This window comes from Corapipo altera, unplaced genomic scaffold, assembly GCF_003945725.1.
Source record: "Corapipo altera isolate COAL_440 unplaced genomic scaffold, ASM394572v1 22, whole genome shotgun sequence".
Lineage (NCBI taxonomy): Eukaryota > Metazoa > Chordata > Aves > Passeriformes > Pipridae > Corapipo > Corapipo altera.
Genome location: NW_020884886.1, coordinates 9,402,610 through 9,421,013, shown reverse-complemented (window position 1 = coordinate 9,421,013; position 18,404 = coordinate 9,402,610). Strand labels below are relative to the sequence as shown.

Here is an 18,404-nt window from a genome sequence, read left to right as displayed (position 1 = left end):
CGGCCGGGAGGGCGGGCCCGCCCGCGGCGGCGCTGCCCCGGCGCGGCGGGGGAGGACGCGCGTCGCCACTTGCCTGCTCCTTCCCCGCCGCGGTGCGGCCGCAGGTCCCGCAGGCGCCCCCTCGTTCCCGTGCGCAGGGGCTGCGCTGCCGAGCGGGGACGGGCGGGCGGGCGGGGATGGCGAGGGCGCCCGGCGCTGGTGATCCAGTGCCGGGGTCTGTAGCGCGGCCCGTCCCCGGCGGCGGCGGCGGCGGCGGAGTGAGCGCGCGCACGTGACCGGCCCCGGCCCCTCGGTGCCGCCGCGAACGGCCGCGCTCGCACACGCACAGACACGCGGTACCCGCGCCTCCATCCATTCTTCCGTCCTTCCAGCCCCGCTGCCCCGCACGCACCGCGCCGGCCGCCGCCAGCGCGAAGCTGTCGGCACCACTCCGCGGGGGCAGCGCCAGCGGCGGCGGCCGCGGCAGCGACCCCGCAAGAGGCAAGAGTTCGCGAGGGCTGCTCCCGCCTTCCCGAAGAGGTTTTGCGCCCAGAGGATGGCTGGCTGCGGGCTGTCGGAAGACGCTTGCTTCTCCTCCTTCTTTTACAACTACACCTCCTCCTGGGAGACCTCCTACAACCAGGTAAGAGGTGGCCGGTGCTGCGCGCTCGCCGCGTCTGCGCCCGCCCGGGTGCTCGGGGGAGACGAAGGTGGTGCCAGTGTGTGCAGGAAGGGTCTGGAAGTGTTTCTGTTCAGCGTGTATTTGTGTTGTGGGGACGGGGGGGTTTGAATTAGCCGAGAAAAGAAATGACAGAAAAGAGCCTTTTCCCTTGAGGCTTTCGGGCCCCTTCCCTCCGCCCCTGCCCCTCCCGTGAGGAAGAGGAGCCTGAGGAGAGCTGAGGAGCGGGAGCTGTAGCCCACGGAGTGATGCGTGATGTCCGGGAGCAACTCGGGGCTCAGTCGGGCAACTCGAGCGGAGTGCCCCGAGCCTGCCCTCGGCTGCGCTGAGGGACAGCACCGAGGCAGCCGGGCGAGTTTGCCGGGCGGAGGGAGCAGGGTGCGAGTGACAGGCTGCATGCGAGAGGGACCCCATCGCACCCGTGTCCCCCTCCCTCGGAAACGGCTGCATACGCATTCCGCCCCGTAAAAATTTCGGTTCCTGCCTAGGTGGAAATAGTTCGTCTCACCCGTCTCTCCTCCTGATTCACTCCCGACCCCCCCCTTCCCGCACTTAACTTTGATGACTGTGCAATGCGGAGCTCGCAGCCGGGTAACGCCGGCCGGGTCCGTCCCTGCCGCCCGCACCGGGGCTCGGGCAGCGGGGGGCGGCTGGCGAGGCGGTGGGGGAGAGCAGGGGGAAACCAGAATTCGCGCCTCAGAGGTAGAGAGCTATTCTGGGAGCCTCCGAAGCGCCTTTAATTAAATAACTGTTGTAGTCTGCTGCCCCCGCTGCTTGTCTGGTGAAAGTCTACAGGCAACTGTCATTTATAAACTACACCGATGTTTGTGTGTGCGTGCGTGCGTGGGGAAGGGGGTTTCTGGCGCTGGCGTGACAGGAAAAGTTGGGCAGCGGATGGAAGCGGGCAGCGGAGCGGGCGAGAGGCGCCCCGGGCTGTGTGGGCGGCAGTGCCCGCGGGGGGGCGGGAGAGCCGGGGGGGCGAGTGAGGGGGTCACCTCCCCGCTCCCTCCCTGCGGGGGCAGAGCCTGCTGAGCTCAGGGGAAAATGTGCGGCCCACGGCTCGGCTGTCCAGGGGACTGAACCCCCCAAACTAGTAGTTGCCAGTCTGAGGTTGCACCTCACGGCGAGGCGTCGGGAAGCCGCACGTACCTTCCCGCTCCAGGAGTTGCGAACGCCGAGCGGCGAGGAGCGGGGCCGCCCCTCGGCAGCGGCCGGGGTCGGTGGGTCTCCAGAGCCCTGACAGCCGGCTCGTCCGAAGCAGCCGAATAAATAAATAAATACCAATATCTGTGTCCTGGGTGCGAGCGGACCCCCGCCGGGCCCATCTCGGCAGGCGCCCGCCCCGTGCCGGGCACATCTGCCGGGTGTGCCGCCCCGGCCGGGGAGAGCCTTCCCGGCGGGGAACAAGTCAGGCCGGCGTGCGCCGAGGACTGGGGGGCTCGTGTGGGGACCAGGCACTTCTCAAACGCAGAGGCAGCGCCGAACCGCCGCCTCCCGGGCGCGCCGGAGCCCCGCTGGCTCGGGGAAGCCGTCCGGGGCCGCCGGTGGCCCCGCACCCGGCGGGGCGGCGGGCGGCAGGTGCGCGGGGCCGACGGCCCGTGGCGGGGCCGGGAGGGCGGCGAGGCTGCCCGGGATCTCGGCTGCCCGGGATCTCGGCTGCCCGGGATCTCGGCTGCCCGGACTCTCGGCCCCGGCGCTCGGCTGCCCGGCCGCCCGGGGCCGGTTGCGGCGGGAGGTCGCGCCGCGCTCGCCGCGGCTCGGGGTGGCCGGTGCGACCGAGCCCGCACCGGGTGTGTGTTCCTCTGCACGTACGGAGGGTACACACCGGTGCCAGTGTGTTTATGTGAGCATAGAACGTGCGTTATCATCCTGCTAAATGCGAGCCCGTGCAAGTCACTGAGATTTTAGAAAGGCTCATGCCTGGCACAAAAGGCAGGCAGTCATAGGAAAGACTCCTTTGAAACCATCAGAGGGAGAAAATGGTTAGGAACACAGACAATAAAATCAGGTTTAAACCAGCTCCTTTATCTAAAGTTAGTTTCATTCTGTAGCGAAACAGTTCGGTGAAAGGATAGCATTGTGAAATGATAGGTTCCCTTACATCCCCTTTCAGGAGAGCAAGCCCGTATCACAATGGAAGCAGGAAGAATTGCTGGCAAATCTAGAGTTGATCTATTCTAAATACCAATGTTGAACTGTATCTAAGGGAAAACGCGGGAGATAATTCAGGATGCAGAAGGTCTATTTATAGAAGGACTGTACAAACTGTAGGGTATATACACAAAGTTGAATTAAATATGCATGTTTAGGAAAGGCGTTTCGAAGGAGAAGGTGTAATCATTACATAGCATTACAACGGGAACAGAGGAGCTTGCAAGACTTTCCAGGGTGAAGATGAGAAGAATTTTTAAGACACATATTCTTTCTGGTGCTCAAGGCTCCTTTCTATTTTCATCTTTTGCGTATTATGTTAGCATTTACATCAGTCAAATTCACCAGCTGAGGATTAGCAGTAGATGTTAGTCTGAATATGAAATAAAAATGAATATGGGATTTTGCTGCAAATAGCTTTTTCTCATAAGTTTCAACACTTAAAAAGGCAGAGTTGGCTTAGAGTTGACAGCCAGCCATATTCGTGTTTGTTTGTTTTTACCTGAATTGCATCCAAAAAAAAAAAAAAAAGCTTGTAAACCGTTTCTTCTTGCTAAATATAGCAACATAGCCAAAATAGATTTTGTCTTCTATAGTCTGTTTAAAACAAAGCAGCAAACAGAAAAACTTTAAAACAAAGTGCTGAGATGAGAAGATGGGTTGACTACTGGAAAAATAGGTTTTTTTATTCCTAGATCAATATGATGCACTCTCAACATCTAGTACAAGGTAAAAGGATCCCTTGTATAATATCAATAGTGGCTCAGCCATAGCTTACTAAAAAGAATCTTTTCCTGGCATCTGAAGGCTTTAATAAGAGTATAAGTAAGCAAAATAAGACATAGCAATGGAACCAGTCACGTTAAAGAGAACAGTGACATCTTCTAGAAGCATAATATATGATCCGGCATCTTTGAAAGAGAGATAGGATGTTTGCTTTATAATTCAGGGAGGTTGAGAGATGTATTACAACTTTTATATTTTTGGTGCATTATTGCAGTTCATTTTTAAGCACAAGCTTATACGTGTGATTTGTTGGCAGTATTCTTGGAAGGAACTTTTCCATTGCATATTGAAATACAAAGTGTATCACAAAAAAGCTTGTATTAGAAAAATCCTGTCTAGAAACTTTTTAAGGTCTGTTTTGGATCAATTTCTGAGATAGTCTTCCAGAATATAAGGTTCTGTATTAGTTACAAATAAGACTTTGCATTACTAAGGATAACTCCAAAATATTGAGTATTCTCCTGAAGTTTGCTCTCTATTTTTTGTAGTTATTACAGTACAGGGACTTAACCATTATGCTAAATTCTGGACTAGACAAACTTGTAGACTTAAATCTTGAGGTCTTTGAACTGTGGTTGCATAAGCTTACCTGTGTTGTCTTGCCAATGTGTGTAAACCTGAGATGAAGCAATATCCATCAGATTTCCTGTTGATTCATTCTGTAATCTGCATTTTTAGACCAGCAATAAACATTCTACTTTTATTTCTTTATTTTATAAAATAAAGTTTATTAGTTTATTTTTGCTGGAACCTTCCTGAGTATATCTTCTGGAAATTCTCTTTACATCTGTTTCTTAATTGGTAGTCATGAGGTAAGAGCAGCAATTCCTAAGTACTGCAGAGAGGGTATTCAGCCTTGCAAGAGCAGTAATATTCTTGGGCATAACCTGTCCATGCTGAACTGGCAGCATTATTTGTATTAATTATTTCTCATTCTCCAGTTCAGAATTGGATACGTTATTGTGTTACTAATCTGTGTGGTTGGGAAGTGCTTGAAAATCATTTGAATGTAGTTCATGAATGAAATCCTATGACTAACACATAAATCTGGATACTTATTTTAATTTGACCTCAAAATCCTTGCAGTATAGAAGTAAATTGAGAGGTGTATGCTGCCTGATTGATGCCATTATTTCAGAGATTTTTCCCTGCAACACTCAGCTGTGGACCTGGCACCATTTCACTGTCCTGTGTTTTCAAACATGGCAGTACATTATACAATATAGTTTGACAAAATATGTTCTGGAAGTATGAGTAAGTCAGTGAAAGACAAAACTAAGAGCCAGCCTTGTGGCTTAGCTCTTTGTCTTTACCTATGCAGGGACAAAAGTACCCCAGTGCAGCCAGAGCTTTCTGCTGGTATTTTTGGGGAGCTGGACTGAGTGTAGTATATTGTTTTTATGCATTTTCTTCTTTTAACTAGAGTAAGTCCAATGGCCACTTCTTTTTGGTCTGTAGCCAGTGAGGCTTTTTGACTTACTTTTGTTTCCATGGTTTCTGGATTTTTTAATTTATTTTTACTTTTTTTAAAATTTGAATAATAGAACTCAGAGTCTGTGCAAGTTTGGAAATATGCTAGATTAGTTCATGTTAATGCACTGCATGTATGTAGCATGTATTAAATATGAATGTGTATGGAGATGTTGAATGAGATATACCAATCTGCAAAAGATTGGACAGTGCACTTCATGATTTTTGAAGATGTTTTTCTTCAGTGGAAGAGCACTCAGTCAATAGTTTTACGTTATTTGGCTGTGAAAACCAATGGAATAAAAGCATCATTCTACTTCAGTGACATTTTAACAGAGCCTGTAACATCTCTGCAAATTTAAAGAATACCATCAAAACTAAATTAGTTAAGAGAAAAAGGCAATCCAGGCTTAGTATTAACAGAAAATGTGTGGTAATTTTAAAAAAGAGTGAATCTTGGAGTTGAAATTTTTCAGACTTTTCTGTTTCCAAGGGGTGTTAATTCACAAAGCTGAGAAAACAGCAGTAAAAATGAAAGTGAAACTGAAGAGACCTATTTTCTTGACATCCCAAGCAGAAGATAAATGATAGCATAATGAGGAAGGTGTAGTTTAATAAAACCAGGTAATAGACTTTAAAAAAAATATTGTTAAACATGATTCTTTTTCTTTCAGAGATTAATGCCTTAATTGGTCATTCAGCACAGTAACTTTGAAAACTGTATTCCAGCAGAAGGCTCGTTTTGCAAAAAAAGCATGGTTTAAACTGGGAAAAAAACATTTTCTCATGGCCCAGAGCAAACCAGCTAAATAGTTTATACAGTAGAGCACAATGATGCAAGTTTAAAGCACATGCAGAAAACAGTGAAGATATTATTGTCATATCTTAGTTTAGAGGAAAAGCTCATGTGAAAATTGTAAGTTACAGTTACGACTGTGATGAACTAATGCAGTTTAGTGCTTTATACATAAGATGGGATTTTCAAAAATACAGTTGTGTTCAGGGGAAAATGTCAGTAGTTCTAGCAATGTGTTCTGAAGGAAGAGGGCAGGGAGTTCTTAGCTGGTCAAATGCTCATGTGGTCTAAGCAGAAATGTAAAAGTGCAGGGTTTGCATTGGAATGAGAATGGGGTCATCCACCCTTTGTACTCATCATCAGGGAAGCAGAACCTTCTTCCAGAGAGACCATAGGAAATCAATGAGTACACTTTGCTAGTGTAGAGATAAATGTGTACTGCGGAAGGGTATTAAATATAAAAGGGCAGCAGTAAAATGATTTACTACATGAAGCAGTGGAACTTTCTTTTGGTCACCTAAAAGGCAATTTTCTTTTTTTGATAACATAATTGTATTTTTTTAATACTAATAACTGAAAAAGGCTGGCAAATCAGCTCTTTTACAGGGTTTTGAGCCCTAATGTAGTATAATAATGTAATCTAGGAGAGGCTTGTTTACAAATGTCAGCTTATTTACAAACATATACTTTTTTTTAACATATTATCTGGCATTTATAATTTAGACTAATGATCTGATCTGACTTACCAAAAGTTAATGGGGTTTTTAATGTTTTTTCCTGAGGCAGTGTGGATGCTTGTGATCCAGTTTGTCTCGCCATGACCAGAAGGTATCACTGAGGGATACCAGCACAACGGATGCACATAGGAGAGAACCTGATGTATGTTTAGGTGTAGAGGTTTAATGAAATGTGGAAGAGCAGGTGCACAGTCCTAATGTGTTGGTGGTTTTTTTAGTTTCCTGTGATGTGTCTGTTTGCTGTGTGAGCAAATCTCCGTGTACATTTAAAACTTATAGGACTGTGAAATTGCTAAAAAGGACAGAAACCAAATAATTCTAAAATATTTTTTGTCTTAGACTGTGTTCTCTACAAGTGACAGTAAAGATTCTCCTTCTACCACAAAGCTGTGTATTACTACCTTGTCTCTAAAGGTAAAATTAAGGTGAAGAGAGATTAATAGCAGAGCGACCCTTGCTCTGGATATAGCACTTGTAACACTGTGGTGCTAATTTTGAAAGGAGAAATTGGGTATTTGCAGTTCCGTATGAACTCACTGTGACCCAAAATGATGAGAGGTGTGTCTAGGCTAGCACTTTTTTTGGAGGCAGGAGTGTACTGTGTTCATCTCAACTCTGCTGTGCTTTGGTTAGTGTTGTGGGTTGATCTTGTGGCAAATGAATGGAATTCCTTTCGGATAAAGCTGGACTGCGAGGTGTGTTCCAGGAGTGCCCCTAGTGCATTTGAGCTAGGAATTGATTATCAGCTAATGAGATGAGACCAGGGCTGGGATGTAGTTAAATAGTCAGCCATACCCTGAAGTGCGTGGTACAAAGCGTGTTGTGTAGATGTCGGATTCTCAGCACCAGCTGTCTGACTCTTCCAGTCTTACTGTTCCACATTGCTTGCTTGTGTAGACAGCCCCTGCAGACAGTCAGGTTTGCCTAGCAGAGGGCACGTGGAAGCCCATATTTGGGAAGTTGTTTGGAGACTCGTGGGTAGAATGGGTCACTTGACATTCATCCTTATGTTGCAATCATAAGACCATTATTCTTTCCCTCGAAAAGGGATGGTTTGTGTTGGCATGAAGAGGAAAGGTTTGTTTGATCACTTGTAATATAACACATGAGTGAGTAAGAGGCACTGGTACTTCGGCTTGCAAAAGCCCTCCACATTTTTAACCCATTTTATTATTTGCAAGAGCAATTTAGTTCCTAATGTTAACAATGAGTGATTATGATTCTGTACTTCCGTTTACAGCATAAATTAGCATTTTGTTTTCCATTACAGCTTTTGAATGAGGAATTATAATGTATAATTTGCTGCAAATAGATGTTATCATCTCTTTGGATGTGAACAACCACATAAACTTGAGCAAATGATAAAAATGGAATCAATTACTTCTCAAATGGAAGTAGTTTACAAACCTTCACAAACAAAATGGCAATAGTTGCTGGTTATTGTAACAAATAATTAGGTTTTTTTTTAAACAACATTTATTGAATTCTATTGACAATTTAGTAATTGCTTATAGAATATTTAATCACCCCCCTCACAAAATACATGCCACACAATATATACATTTTTTAAACTGCAAATTGCCTCTGTAGTCCTTGTTTGAAGCTTTACTCATGTATATTCACCTGTACAAATGTTCCAGAAAGGGAACACTGAGCACAAATCATGCTGATGATGATTAGAGAGCTTCACAATATTCTGGAATTAGTAGATTAGGATTGAAATTGTAGAGGAGAGAAGAATGAAGAGTATGTGTTGTAGGCTGTATCCAAAGCCTGCTGAAGGTGATGTGAATTTTTCTGCCGCTTTGAACTCGTGACCTATGTCCTGGTTATAAGAAGGCTAAAGAAGAGACGAGATGTTATTACAAGTGCTTGAATGAGTGAATGCTGTAAGTCTCTACTGTAGGGGAAGATAATAACTTGTACTTTAATGAGTTTACTAGTTTGAATTTCACAAAACAAGTTTTCACTGTCAGTAGCTGCGATATATTTCTGTATTATACAAAGTTATTCATGCTTGGAAAAATACCACTCCACAGCCAAAACGAATGTGAGAAACAGTCCAGAATCACTCTCATTCTCTTCCCATTGCAGGCTTTCTTCATATCAGTAAAGGACATAATCCAAGCATCATTTTCAACCCCTTCCTTTCAGAGAGGCTGTCTAAATTCTGATGATTTTCTACATACTGGTTTGCATATATGTTTATTTCTGACCCATGAAAGCTCTGACTGTAAAGTCACCACCTACACCATCTCCTGTCAACCTGAATTCATCAACCTTTTTCTCACAGTCATCCCGGGTAACCCCATTGTATCCATCCATTCTGTAGGCAATATAAGCCCTGATTGTACGTACTGTTTTGATTGCCCCTACTGTGTGTTTTACCCTTATGTAAAAATACGAATTAAAGTCCATACTTTGCCTCATTTAATGCCTTAGATTTTAGACCTCTTAATGTCCTTCTAAAGCCTTTGCATAATTTAGTTGTTCCCTGTTTACTGTTACCACCACCTCTTTTTGTTTATGACTGTTGCTAGATTTGATGCTTACTGGGTTGCTTCTCTCAATAAGCAGTTTTTTTGCTATCCTCACACTTTCCCCTTTGACTTAGCAAAGTCATGAGCCCACTGAGGAAGATTATGTAGGCTTTCATCAGTTGTGTCTTGAAAGCCATTGTTGCCTAATTATTAAAAATGGATAATCTTATTTTGTGCTTGGAAAACTATGGAACAAACTGACCAAAACCCATCATCACCCTACTGCATTTCACTCTATTCATCTGTTGCTTGTTTCTTTAGGATGATGGCTGCTGCCATACTTGGATCAGTCTGTAAATCAGATAAACAATAGCTTTTTATTCTTCTAATAATTGAAAAAAGACTAATGATGTATTTTCTCATTTGCTCCAGTCTACCAAACATTGAAGTAATTGAGGGGGAAAAAACCCAGATAGAATGGGAATAGCATAACTTGCAATTCACAGTGCTGTGTTGAGCCTTAGAGCTTTCTTTTCAGGACATGGAGCTGATTGTTTAGGAGGGAGCTTTCTCATAATTTTATTTTTGAGGCAATTGTTGGTTGTGAAAATTTACTTGTTTTCTCATTTTGACTATAAGTCTGTCTGTTTGGCTTTTTTTTTTTTTTCTTTCTGAACAAACTGTCTTGGGCTGGAGCAGAAGGGGAATGTTATGACACTGCATATTTGCAGTGAACTTTTTTGAAGTTTAGAATGGGCATCTGGTGTAATGATTCCTGAAGGGCTGCTGGAACTTGATTTTAGAAATGTGTGCATGGCTTCATGAAACATATCCACACTCATCACAGGCTTCTTGGACTGAGCAATTCACAATGTTAGAGGTTTATTTGGTTTGTAAAAACTCAAAAACTCACTCCAACAAGATAACTCACTTCAACCATTTGTTTTCCTTTTTTTTAATTATTTTTTTGAGTCCGACAGCACACTGTGACTTGAAGTATCTGCTAAATTTTGACTTTTTATTCCTGAAGCTTATTATATCTGCCTGCTACCTCTCTATGCTCATAGTTTGCTTAGGCCTTGATCCAGCAGACCACTTAATTGCTCAACTGTAAACACTTGAAGTCAAGGGAACTGCTTACAGGTTTAAAATGAATATGTGGTGTATTGAATTGTGGCCTTAAACAGCTGTATCTTAAGGACAGAGAACTTTTCTTCCATCTTGTTTGTCAAGTACTTGCCATGCTTCCAATGCATTAGAAGTATTGATGGTAATTATGGCAGTGGGAGCAAGAAAGCAAGGAGGAGATCAAGGAGACCTGGTAATGGTAAAGGAAACCTGCCAATTGTTCATTGGCAGTTCAGTCTCTTTGTTTGTTAAATGGATTTGCGTATAAAAGATGATTCCTCTTCTTCCAAGCAAAAACCTGTGAATAGGTAGTGCTCTAAAATGCAAAATTATGTACAGCGACAGAAAGCTTTGCATGAAATATACTTGAGGATAGGAAACTCCTTGGATGGTAAACAAGGTTTAAAAAAAAGGAAAAATATGGCTGAAAACATGTAATGGTAAGAAAAAAGGCTGTAAGTAGGACGTGCACACACTTAAATATTTAACCATGTGAAACAATGAATTGAATGAACTACTGACCAAATAAATTAGCAAAACAAAAGTAAGGTTGCACTTCTAGCCTTTTTTTATTTTCATCCAAAAGACTGTTAATTGCTGGAGGATTAAAATAATTCATGTTCAAGGATAGAAAGTGATAACAACGTGCAGAGCTTGGATGCTCCAGCTGTACAAGAAACAGTGAAAAGAATACTTTTCTCTCTGTGTGATGTCAAAGCCAAAAGAGGGGTGGGGGGGAGAAGGAGGGGATTGTGGCTCTTTGATGTCACTTTCAGAATAAAAACAATGCTGCAAAAGAAAGAACATAATCTTTTTCTATTTATCTAAGTCCTTTTTTTTTTTTTTTCCTAAAGAGTTAGGGCAGCATTGTTAATTGATTTTTCTGACACTCATAATAACAGTTGTATTAAAAATAATTTACAAAGGATTTTTTTTTCCAGAAGCTGAGCCCTGTGGAATCTGTTATAGGAAAGTGGGTAGAGAGTGGATTATTGTACATCACTGTTCTCACATAATTATAATCTGCTTGATTGGTAAAATGCATGTTGTGCTTTTGCATTGTCCATTTTCAACGAGTGGTGTCTTTCCAATAAGATTTCCTGGTTTAGTAGTAATAGCATCAGTATCTCTCATGCCCTTTCAGTATAAATAAAGGTTGTCCTAACAGCTGCTCAGATTGTGCTGGCATAGTAGCCATCTTTGCTGGAGTGTCAGTTTTTGGCTAGAATATTTTAACACACTGGGGCTTTTCTCTGGTTATGAGTGGTTGAATCATTTCCAGCTGTGAAACCAGATGTGTGGCTTTTTTGGGAAGTAAAGTTAATTAGGGGAGGCTTATGAATTGATCCTTTTTTTTTTTTTTTTTTTTTATGGCAGGGTTAGAGGATACCTTTAAAAGTGAAGTAGGTTTTTTTAATGATGTGAATCTGGACAGACCAATGCAAATAGCACTATAAGGAAAATTTTGGGCATATCCATGACAAAAGGAACATTTCCATTGCACAATAACTTTTAAACCCATGATAAAAATGAAAAGAAGAAATACTTACTATTTACACTGATAACTAATAAAGTTATAAAAATAAAAGGCAAATAAAAAGGACTAGTTAATTTTTGTGCATATTGTGTATTGATATTGTTGTTTGGCTGTTTTGTAAGGCAGCTCACAGTCGTTTTAGATCTGTTTGGGCCAACAGTTCACAGACATCTCATTAAATTTTTTTGTTTTCTTCGTCTTTGACTTCTGTCTTTGAAAGGAATTCTCTAGGTGAAAACTGGAAAATATTTGCCATGTTTCAAACATTCTGTTCCCTTTTGTGTTTAGCATAGTGATTTGTACCTTTAACATTGATGTCTGTCTATTTTTAAGTCTGCTGGTAGGCACAACCCAGTTTTGTGGAAAAGGGAGCTTTTCATGTGAAGAAACTCTTAGTTTTGTGATATCTTTCTTACTCTTCTTGTTCTTGCTTGTTACATAAAATAAATGGCAAGGGATGAAAAAAACAAAATAGCAGTAATTGCTGTTAAAATTAAAAAAATAAATTTTATAAATTACAAAAATTGCTGTTGAAAATTAAACAGGCAAACTTGTTTAATTTTTTTATTCTTGTTGAAAATAAGCGTCATGGAAATCTATTCATTAGAACATCCTGTAGTAAGGATGTTGTCCCTGGGCACATGCTGGGGCTGCAGAGTGCATGGAGCACTGAAACCCCAGATGTACAGAAGTGTCTGTAGGATTATCAGTAAACCTTCATGTCTAAATGAACTATAAACTCACTGAGCAGCATTCAACTTTTCTAAGACTACTGCAACTGTAAATTAACAATGCAAACAGGAAAAAAATAGGTTGTTTACACATATATTTTGCATTTTTTTTCCCATGGGAAAAATGAATACTTGGAAAGATCATGGAGAGACTGTTATAAAAAAAATTATATTTTTTGGAATCGCAAACATGTATCCATGAAAGGACTGACCACCTCTTCTCCCATGAGTAGGTTGAACTGTAGGACTTACTTGGTGCTTTGGATACATTCGTCCTCAGAGAGCCTCAGTGAATGGCTCTGCATGTTTAGGAGAGTGTGATGCTGATGTGGGATTTGCAGAGAATGAGGAGATGATGTACTTCTCCTGTTTTAAATGTCCAGGAAGTGGGACAGTGGTTTTAGGTGTTTTTTGTAAGGGGCATTGCCCATTATTTAAGCAGAGTGCCTACCTTTGGATTAGTAGTTGCCCAGGATGAAGAATGGATGTGGCACTGCTACCTGCAGTGCAAGTCTCTAAGGCTTTAACATGTTAGATTCCTGGTTTTGGATATAATTTTGCCAGGTGCTAACTATATGAACTGGGTTTCGCCACAGTTGTATGTCTCAAGCTCTGGTTTGTGTTTGGTTAGTTTTGTTTCTTCATGTTTTTTTTTTTTTTCATGCAGGTATCAATAAACATGATTTTGCTGTCTTCAGGAATGTTATTAGATTAAAAAAGAAAACATGTAAAATTTCATACTATAATGAATAATTAAATATTGTCGCTAGGGAAGGCAATATAAAGTATAGAACTATTTTTTAGTAGAAGATGTGTTGTTTTTATTTTTTCTTGCTGAAGAATTATTAAGTATAAGACAAAAAGCAAACAAGAGAACAAAAGGACTGGCATATTGAGAATATTTTATAAAAATATTAATTCTTTTGTAGTTTAGAAGATGTAAAGCAAAGTGGCAGCAAAAGTCAAAGCTGTATTTGATTAGAAATCAAAAGGTTATTAATAGTGCTGATTACTTCAGCTTAGTTATATCTGCTCTAGTATTACTCTTATTTGTTTGCAACACTAATCAAGCTCACTGTAAGCCCTTATCTTTGACCAGCCAGAAGAAATCATAAAGGGAAATAATTGTTTAGTGAGAAAGACTTTGATAACAGCATGACTCCTGTGTGGGAGACAAGGAGATAACACTGTCTGAATGAAATGATATAACCAAGGTAACTAAGATGATAAATTCTTTAGCTGTCCTGTCCTCAGCAGTAAAATATACAGCAAATTAAAGTGTCTTTTCAAGAATCATTTTAAGAACTGATTGTATTTGTAATTTGCATGTTTCACATTTACATGTGTGGAGGAAATGGAGGACATTTGGTGTTGGGAATAATACAATTTTGTAAATCCACAAATTTAGCCACCGAGTTTGACCAGATGATTCAGCCCCTACTTACTATCCAGTTATCTCTCTATTGAATTGAAAAGTGTGGTTGGTGTTTGAATTTTTACCAAAATATTTTCCAAAATTTAAGTATTTATCTGAAGGAAGGCATCAAACATTCAGTAAAGCTTTTGCTACTTACTGTACTGGTTAACCATTCCTTGTTTGCTTTCCTTAGAAAGTCCTGTTTTTCAGTACAGTTGTTCAGAATTAATTTTCTAGGCAAAGGTTCTCTTTGTGACTTGACCCGGTAGGTTGGGAAGCCCTTCAGTATCTTTTTGTTTCTACCTCTGAAAAATACTTTTACTCAAGACACCAGTGTGTCTTCTTTTTTTAAGCTAACCAGAGTGACCTCTTTAAGACTCTTACCGGAGGACATTTTTTTGCAGACTTAAGTACATTTGCATAACTTCTCTGTTTTCCTTCCAGTTTCTTGATTTCCATTTAGAAAAATCAGATACCAGAAGCATGAGATGGTATTTCAGTATTGGTCTCTACAATGCTATCACTACTATAGAGAAGAATTTACTTACCTGCTTCTCTTCATTACATTCAAGGTTCAAATTAATTCTTTTTGCTGCAATATCACAATGAGAGTTCACATTGAGTAACTTGTACACTTCAGTACTTATTGTCTTAACTGAGTCATGATTATCCAGGTTATAGTCTCCCATCCTGTACATATGTTACATTTTCTGTCCATTGATCTGCACCTCAGTACTTTATTTTATCCAAACAGGCTCAAGAGCGAGCAAGCAAGGAAGAGGCAAGTACATGTATTTTAGCATCAGCAATGACTTGTAGTGGTTTCAGTGTGGTGTAATGTGCAGTAAGGGTTGCTAAGGAAGTTACCATGCCAGTTGTTCACCTTTACTGCCCCTTTGTGTTAGTGTGGCTTTTGTGACAGAAGGCCCTCCATCCAAATCTTCAAGCTTAACTGCACACCAAATTGCTCCCTAACCTGATTCTTTCAAAATGACCTAAATTAATAAAAACATTGAAAAAAATTCTACTGTTACGAATCTTAACAACCACAAGCAAACCTGCCTTAATTTTGAAAAAGCTTGAGTACAGTACAGTAGTGATATGCTGTCATGCTGGGTGATCGTCAAGAAGTGATGATGAGCAACTAGAGGTCTGTAGGGGTGGTAGCCTGGGTCAGCTGCAGCCTCAAGAGACTGTCTGAATTCAGCCTGTTTGCTGTAAAAGCCCTGAATTCGGAGAGGTACTAAGTAAGTAAGAATTAAATGCTTTTTCTTTGAAAGATTTGAGATGGAAACACAATGGGAGCTTCTTGGTTTCAATAGGTGTGGATTTTTCCTCTGTATGGAAAATGGATATGGATAATGAGCTATGGATAATGAATGTGTCTTTCTGGAGGTGTGTGTTGAGGTTGTGATTTTTATTTTTTCCCCCCACACCTTTTCAAGGAAGTAATGATTTTGAGTGATCAGGTTTTTGAAGGCTCAGCTTCAGACATCGTAAATAGGGTTGACTTTCAACAGCTAATTGTTTAGCCATTACTGAATTTTGGGGCTTTTTGAGCAACTAAATCTTGAACAACAAGAATCAATGTCTCTTGACATGCATGTCTCTGATATTTAATGTGTGAAGACAGCTTGTAACCATATTGCAGGGAAAACTATGGAAACCTTGCTAGGCTGGATTATGCAGAGAATTGCCAGTAGTCACACAAATTGATTACTGTAGCTGATGTCTCTTTTTAATAATGTATTCTTATGATGTTTGTAAATCACAAGCAGGGCTTTGAAGACCTGAATACCTGCTTTATAACTTTTTGAAAACACACCTAGTAGGGTCAGTCTCTTATATAGTTCCACAGTGCAGGGCTCTGAACTTTGTGCATAACATCCATCTGTTCCCCAGTCTGATTTGATGGCATATATTTTGCTTGCAGATTTTTATAAGGTGAAACTGAAGACTGTAACAGGCTGTCCTGATATCTGTGTCAGACTTATGTGAGATAAAACAAAGCCTGAAATAATTCCCAGTAAACTGTCAGTGACCACCAAGAGTTTTGATTCGGCAGTGATGACTGTATTTAGAGCTGTGCCCGGGGGACTTAATGTAACAACTGTCAAAGGCTTGTTTTCTGAAGGTGCATGGATGTGAGAAGTAAGGTGCCTTTCAGTAAGACTTCAGTTATGTTCTTCTAAAATATGTAGTGCTGTGTAGGAATATTTGACATGATTTAAAATTAACTGGCTCAGATAACAAAGGCAACAGCGCTAGGTTGCACTTCCGTCTTCTAGTGAATTAGTTACTACGGGTCGGCAAGCATGTTAGTGTTCATTCTGTCTGCTGTGCAGGTCACAGAATTGTTAGGGTTGGAAGGGACCTCTGAAATAGAAGAGGTATGCATCATAAAATCATCTAACTCAGAGTTAACTTAAAGAGTGGCGAAATGTGTTTAAAAGAGTCATGTGTAGCCAGTGCTCTGGTAGGGTAGCACACAGAAATTTCCATTTTAAGAAGTTAAACTCAAATGGAAGGGTTATCAACCATTGAAACAGGCTGCCCAGGGAAGTGCTTGAGTCAGCATGCCTGGAGATACTTAAAAGATGTGTAGATGTGGTGCTTAGGGACATGGTTTAATGGTGGACTTTGCAATGCTGGGTTAGTAGTCAGACTTGATGATCTTAAAGGTCTTTTCCAATCTAAACAATTCTGTGATTCTGTGAAAGTGTTAAGCATTGTCTTGCTCTTCCTGTATTTCTTGTTCTCCCTAGCACCTTCCTGTTAAGAAGTAGCACAATATGTGGCATTTAATAAGTGTTTAATCTCTCTTTCGTTTTTAAAGAGGTCTTCTTCAACTGGTAGCAGCTTTAAGAATTAAGTGAGGAGAATTGCAGAAATAAAAGCAAATGAGAGAAACCAGTGTAATGATGCTTTATACTTACATGTAAGTTTTCTGTTATTTGGAAACTCAAGGGCTGTTGCTTTTGGTTGCCAAATGTTAGGCTGATTGCTTTCAAGGTGAAGCTGTACTGTGCTGCTTTGAACTGATAGTGCATGATTAGGGTAATAAGTAAGTGCCACTTAATTGGAACAGGCCTGATCAGAAGACATTCCAGGTAACTGATTTAAACCAAACAATACTTAATTGCAATGACTGTTGCTTAATGGGGATGGTAATTATGTGCATTGGGGATACCTTCAAATGATTCATTGGTGGTTGGGTCTTTTGTGTCTCCCTCACTGTTGGCTCTTTTTCCTGTTACTCAAAACAGCTTTCAGTGTCTTCATGAATAGCCATGATTCATTCAGAAAGCCGATAGAACCATGGTTGGCTTTTAATAAATCTGTGCCAGAGGTTTAAAATAGACTTGTTTAAAATCATGATGCCTCTAAAGATTTTTGAAGACTTTTTTTATTTGCTTTCAAGATTTTGAACTGTTGGGTTTGCTTTTTCAATTTTCTATGAGATTAGGAATGTTAGAAATGGAAATAAGAAAAGACAAGTCACATAATTTCTTGGCTTCTGGATCAGGGCAGGCTCTAACATCATGAGACTCACTAAATCGTAAAAGTTGATATGTTCTCTGCCCTTGGTAAATCATGGACTTGCTTTAGTTCTGTCATATTTTCTTCTCAGGATTGCTCGTTTTCTTCTGCACAAACCTACCTGAAGTGTTACAAAATAAACTTTACAACTGAGGACCCCCCCCTTATAGTTAAAACTGAACAAAGAAAAAACCAAGTCCTTTACCCACTTTTACTCAAACTTTGACCTGAGATGCATGTTTGCACCTTCATAATTTAACCTTGCTCTGCCTACCTTCTCTGTTGCTTTATTATATCATCAATATGAGGTGCTGATATTCCCAGCTTCAATTGCTTTATGTCTGTCCACTTTTTCCATACACATTTTCATACTTCTACACTGACTTTTTGGGGCAGACCCAGGTGTTTATATGAAATATTGTGGAGAGATGTAGTATTTTCTGATTAGTCTGGCAGATGATTTTTCTTCTGATGCTAATCTTACAATTAATTTTTAATTCCAAAAATCTCATGCTTCCCTATTTTTCAGTTTTCTGTCTTGTTTATAAAGTGAACATGTTGGATTAACAGGAGTAAAAGTGTTTCAGTTTAAAAGACTTAAAATATTTCCATTTGTTATTTCTAGAATAACAAATATTTCTTTTATGTTCTTCCCCCCTGCCTTACTACTTCCAGCACTTGACATGTGGGTAGATTTTGACAATGGCTCCTGCAAGAAGTGATTTTCAGTGACAGGAATATGTTTAAGACATTTTCATCATTTAAAAACCAGATGCATTTCTCTGTCAGCAAATTCTCTGCACATAAGAAAGCAGGACAGTATTTTTATCGTGGACCTCAAGAACACTATATGACAGAAACACAGATCACAGAATATTCTGACTTGGAAGGGACCCACAAGAATCAAGTCCAACTCCTAAGTGAATGCCCTGTACAGGGATCAAACCCACAACCTCGGCGTTATTAGCACCAT

The 18,404-nt window shown here is 41.1% G+C and overlaps 1 protein-coding gene across 1 annotated transcript in view; it reads left to right on the top strand.

The window, feature by feature from the left end:
• The first annotated feature begins 333 nt into the window (after positions 1 to 333).
• Positions 334 to 18,404, top strand: part of PPARGC1A (PPARG coactivator 1 alpha) — a 368,813-nt gene continuing 350,742 nt past the window's right edge. Inside the window, exon 1 of the mRNA XM_027642670.1 lies at positions 334 to 622. Within this exon, the coding sequence (XP_027498471.1) occupies positions 536 to 622 (87 nt within the window). The 5' untranslated portion in view covers positions 334 to 535. The remainder of the gene's footprint in view (positions 623 to 18,404) is intronic.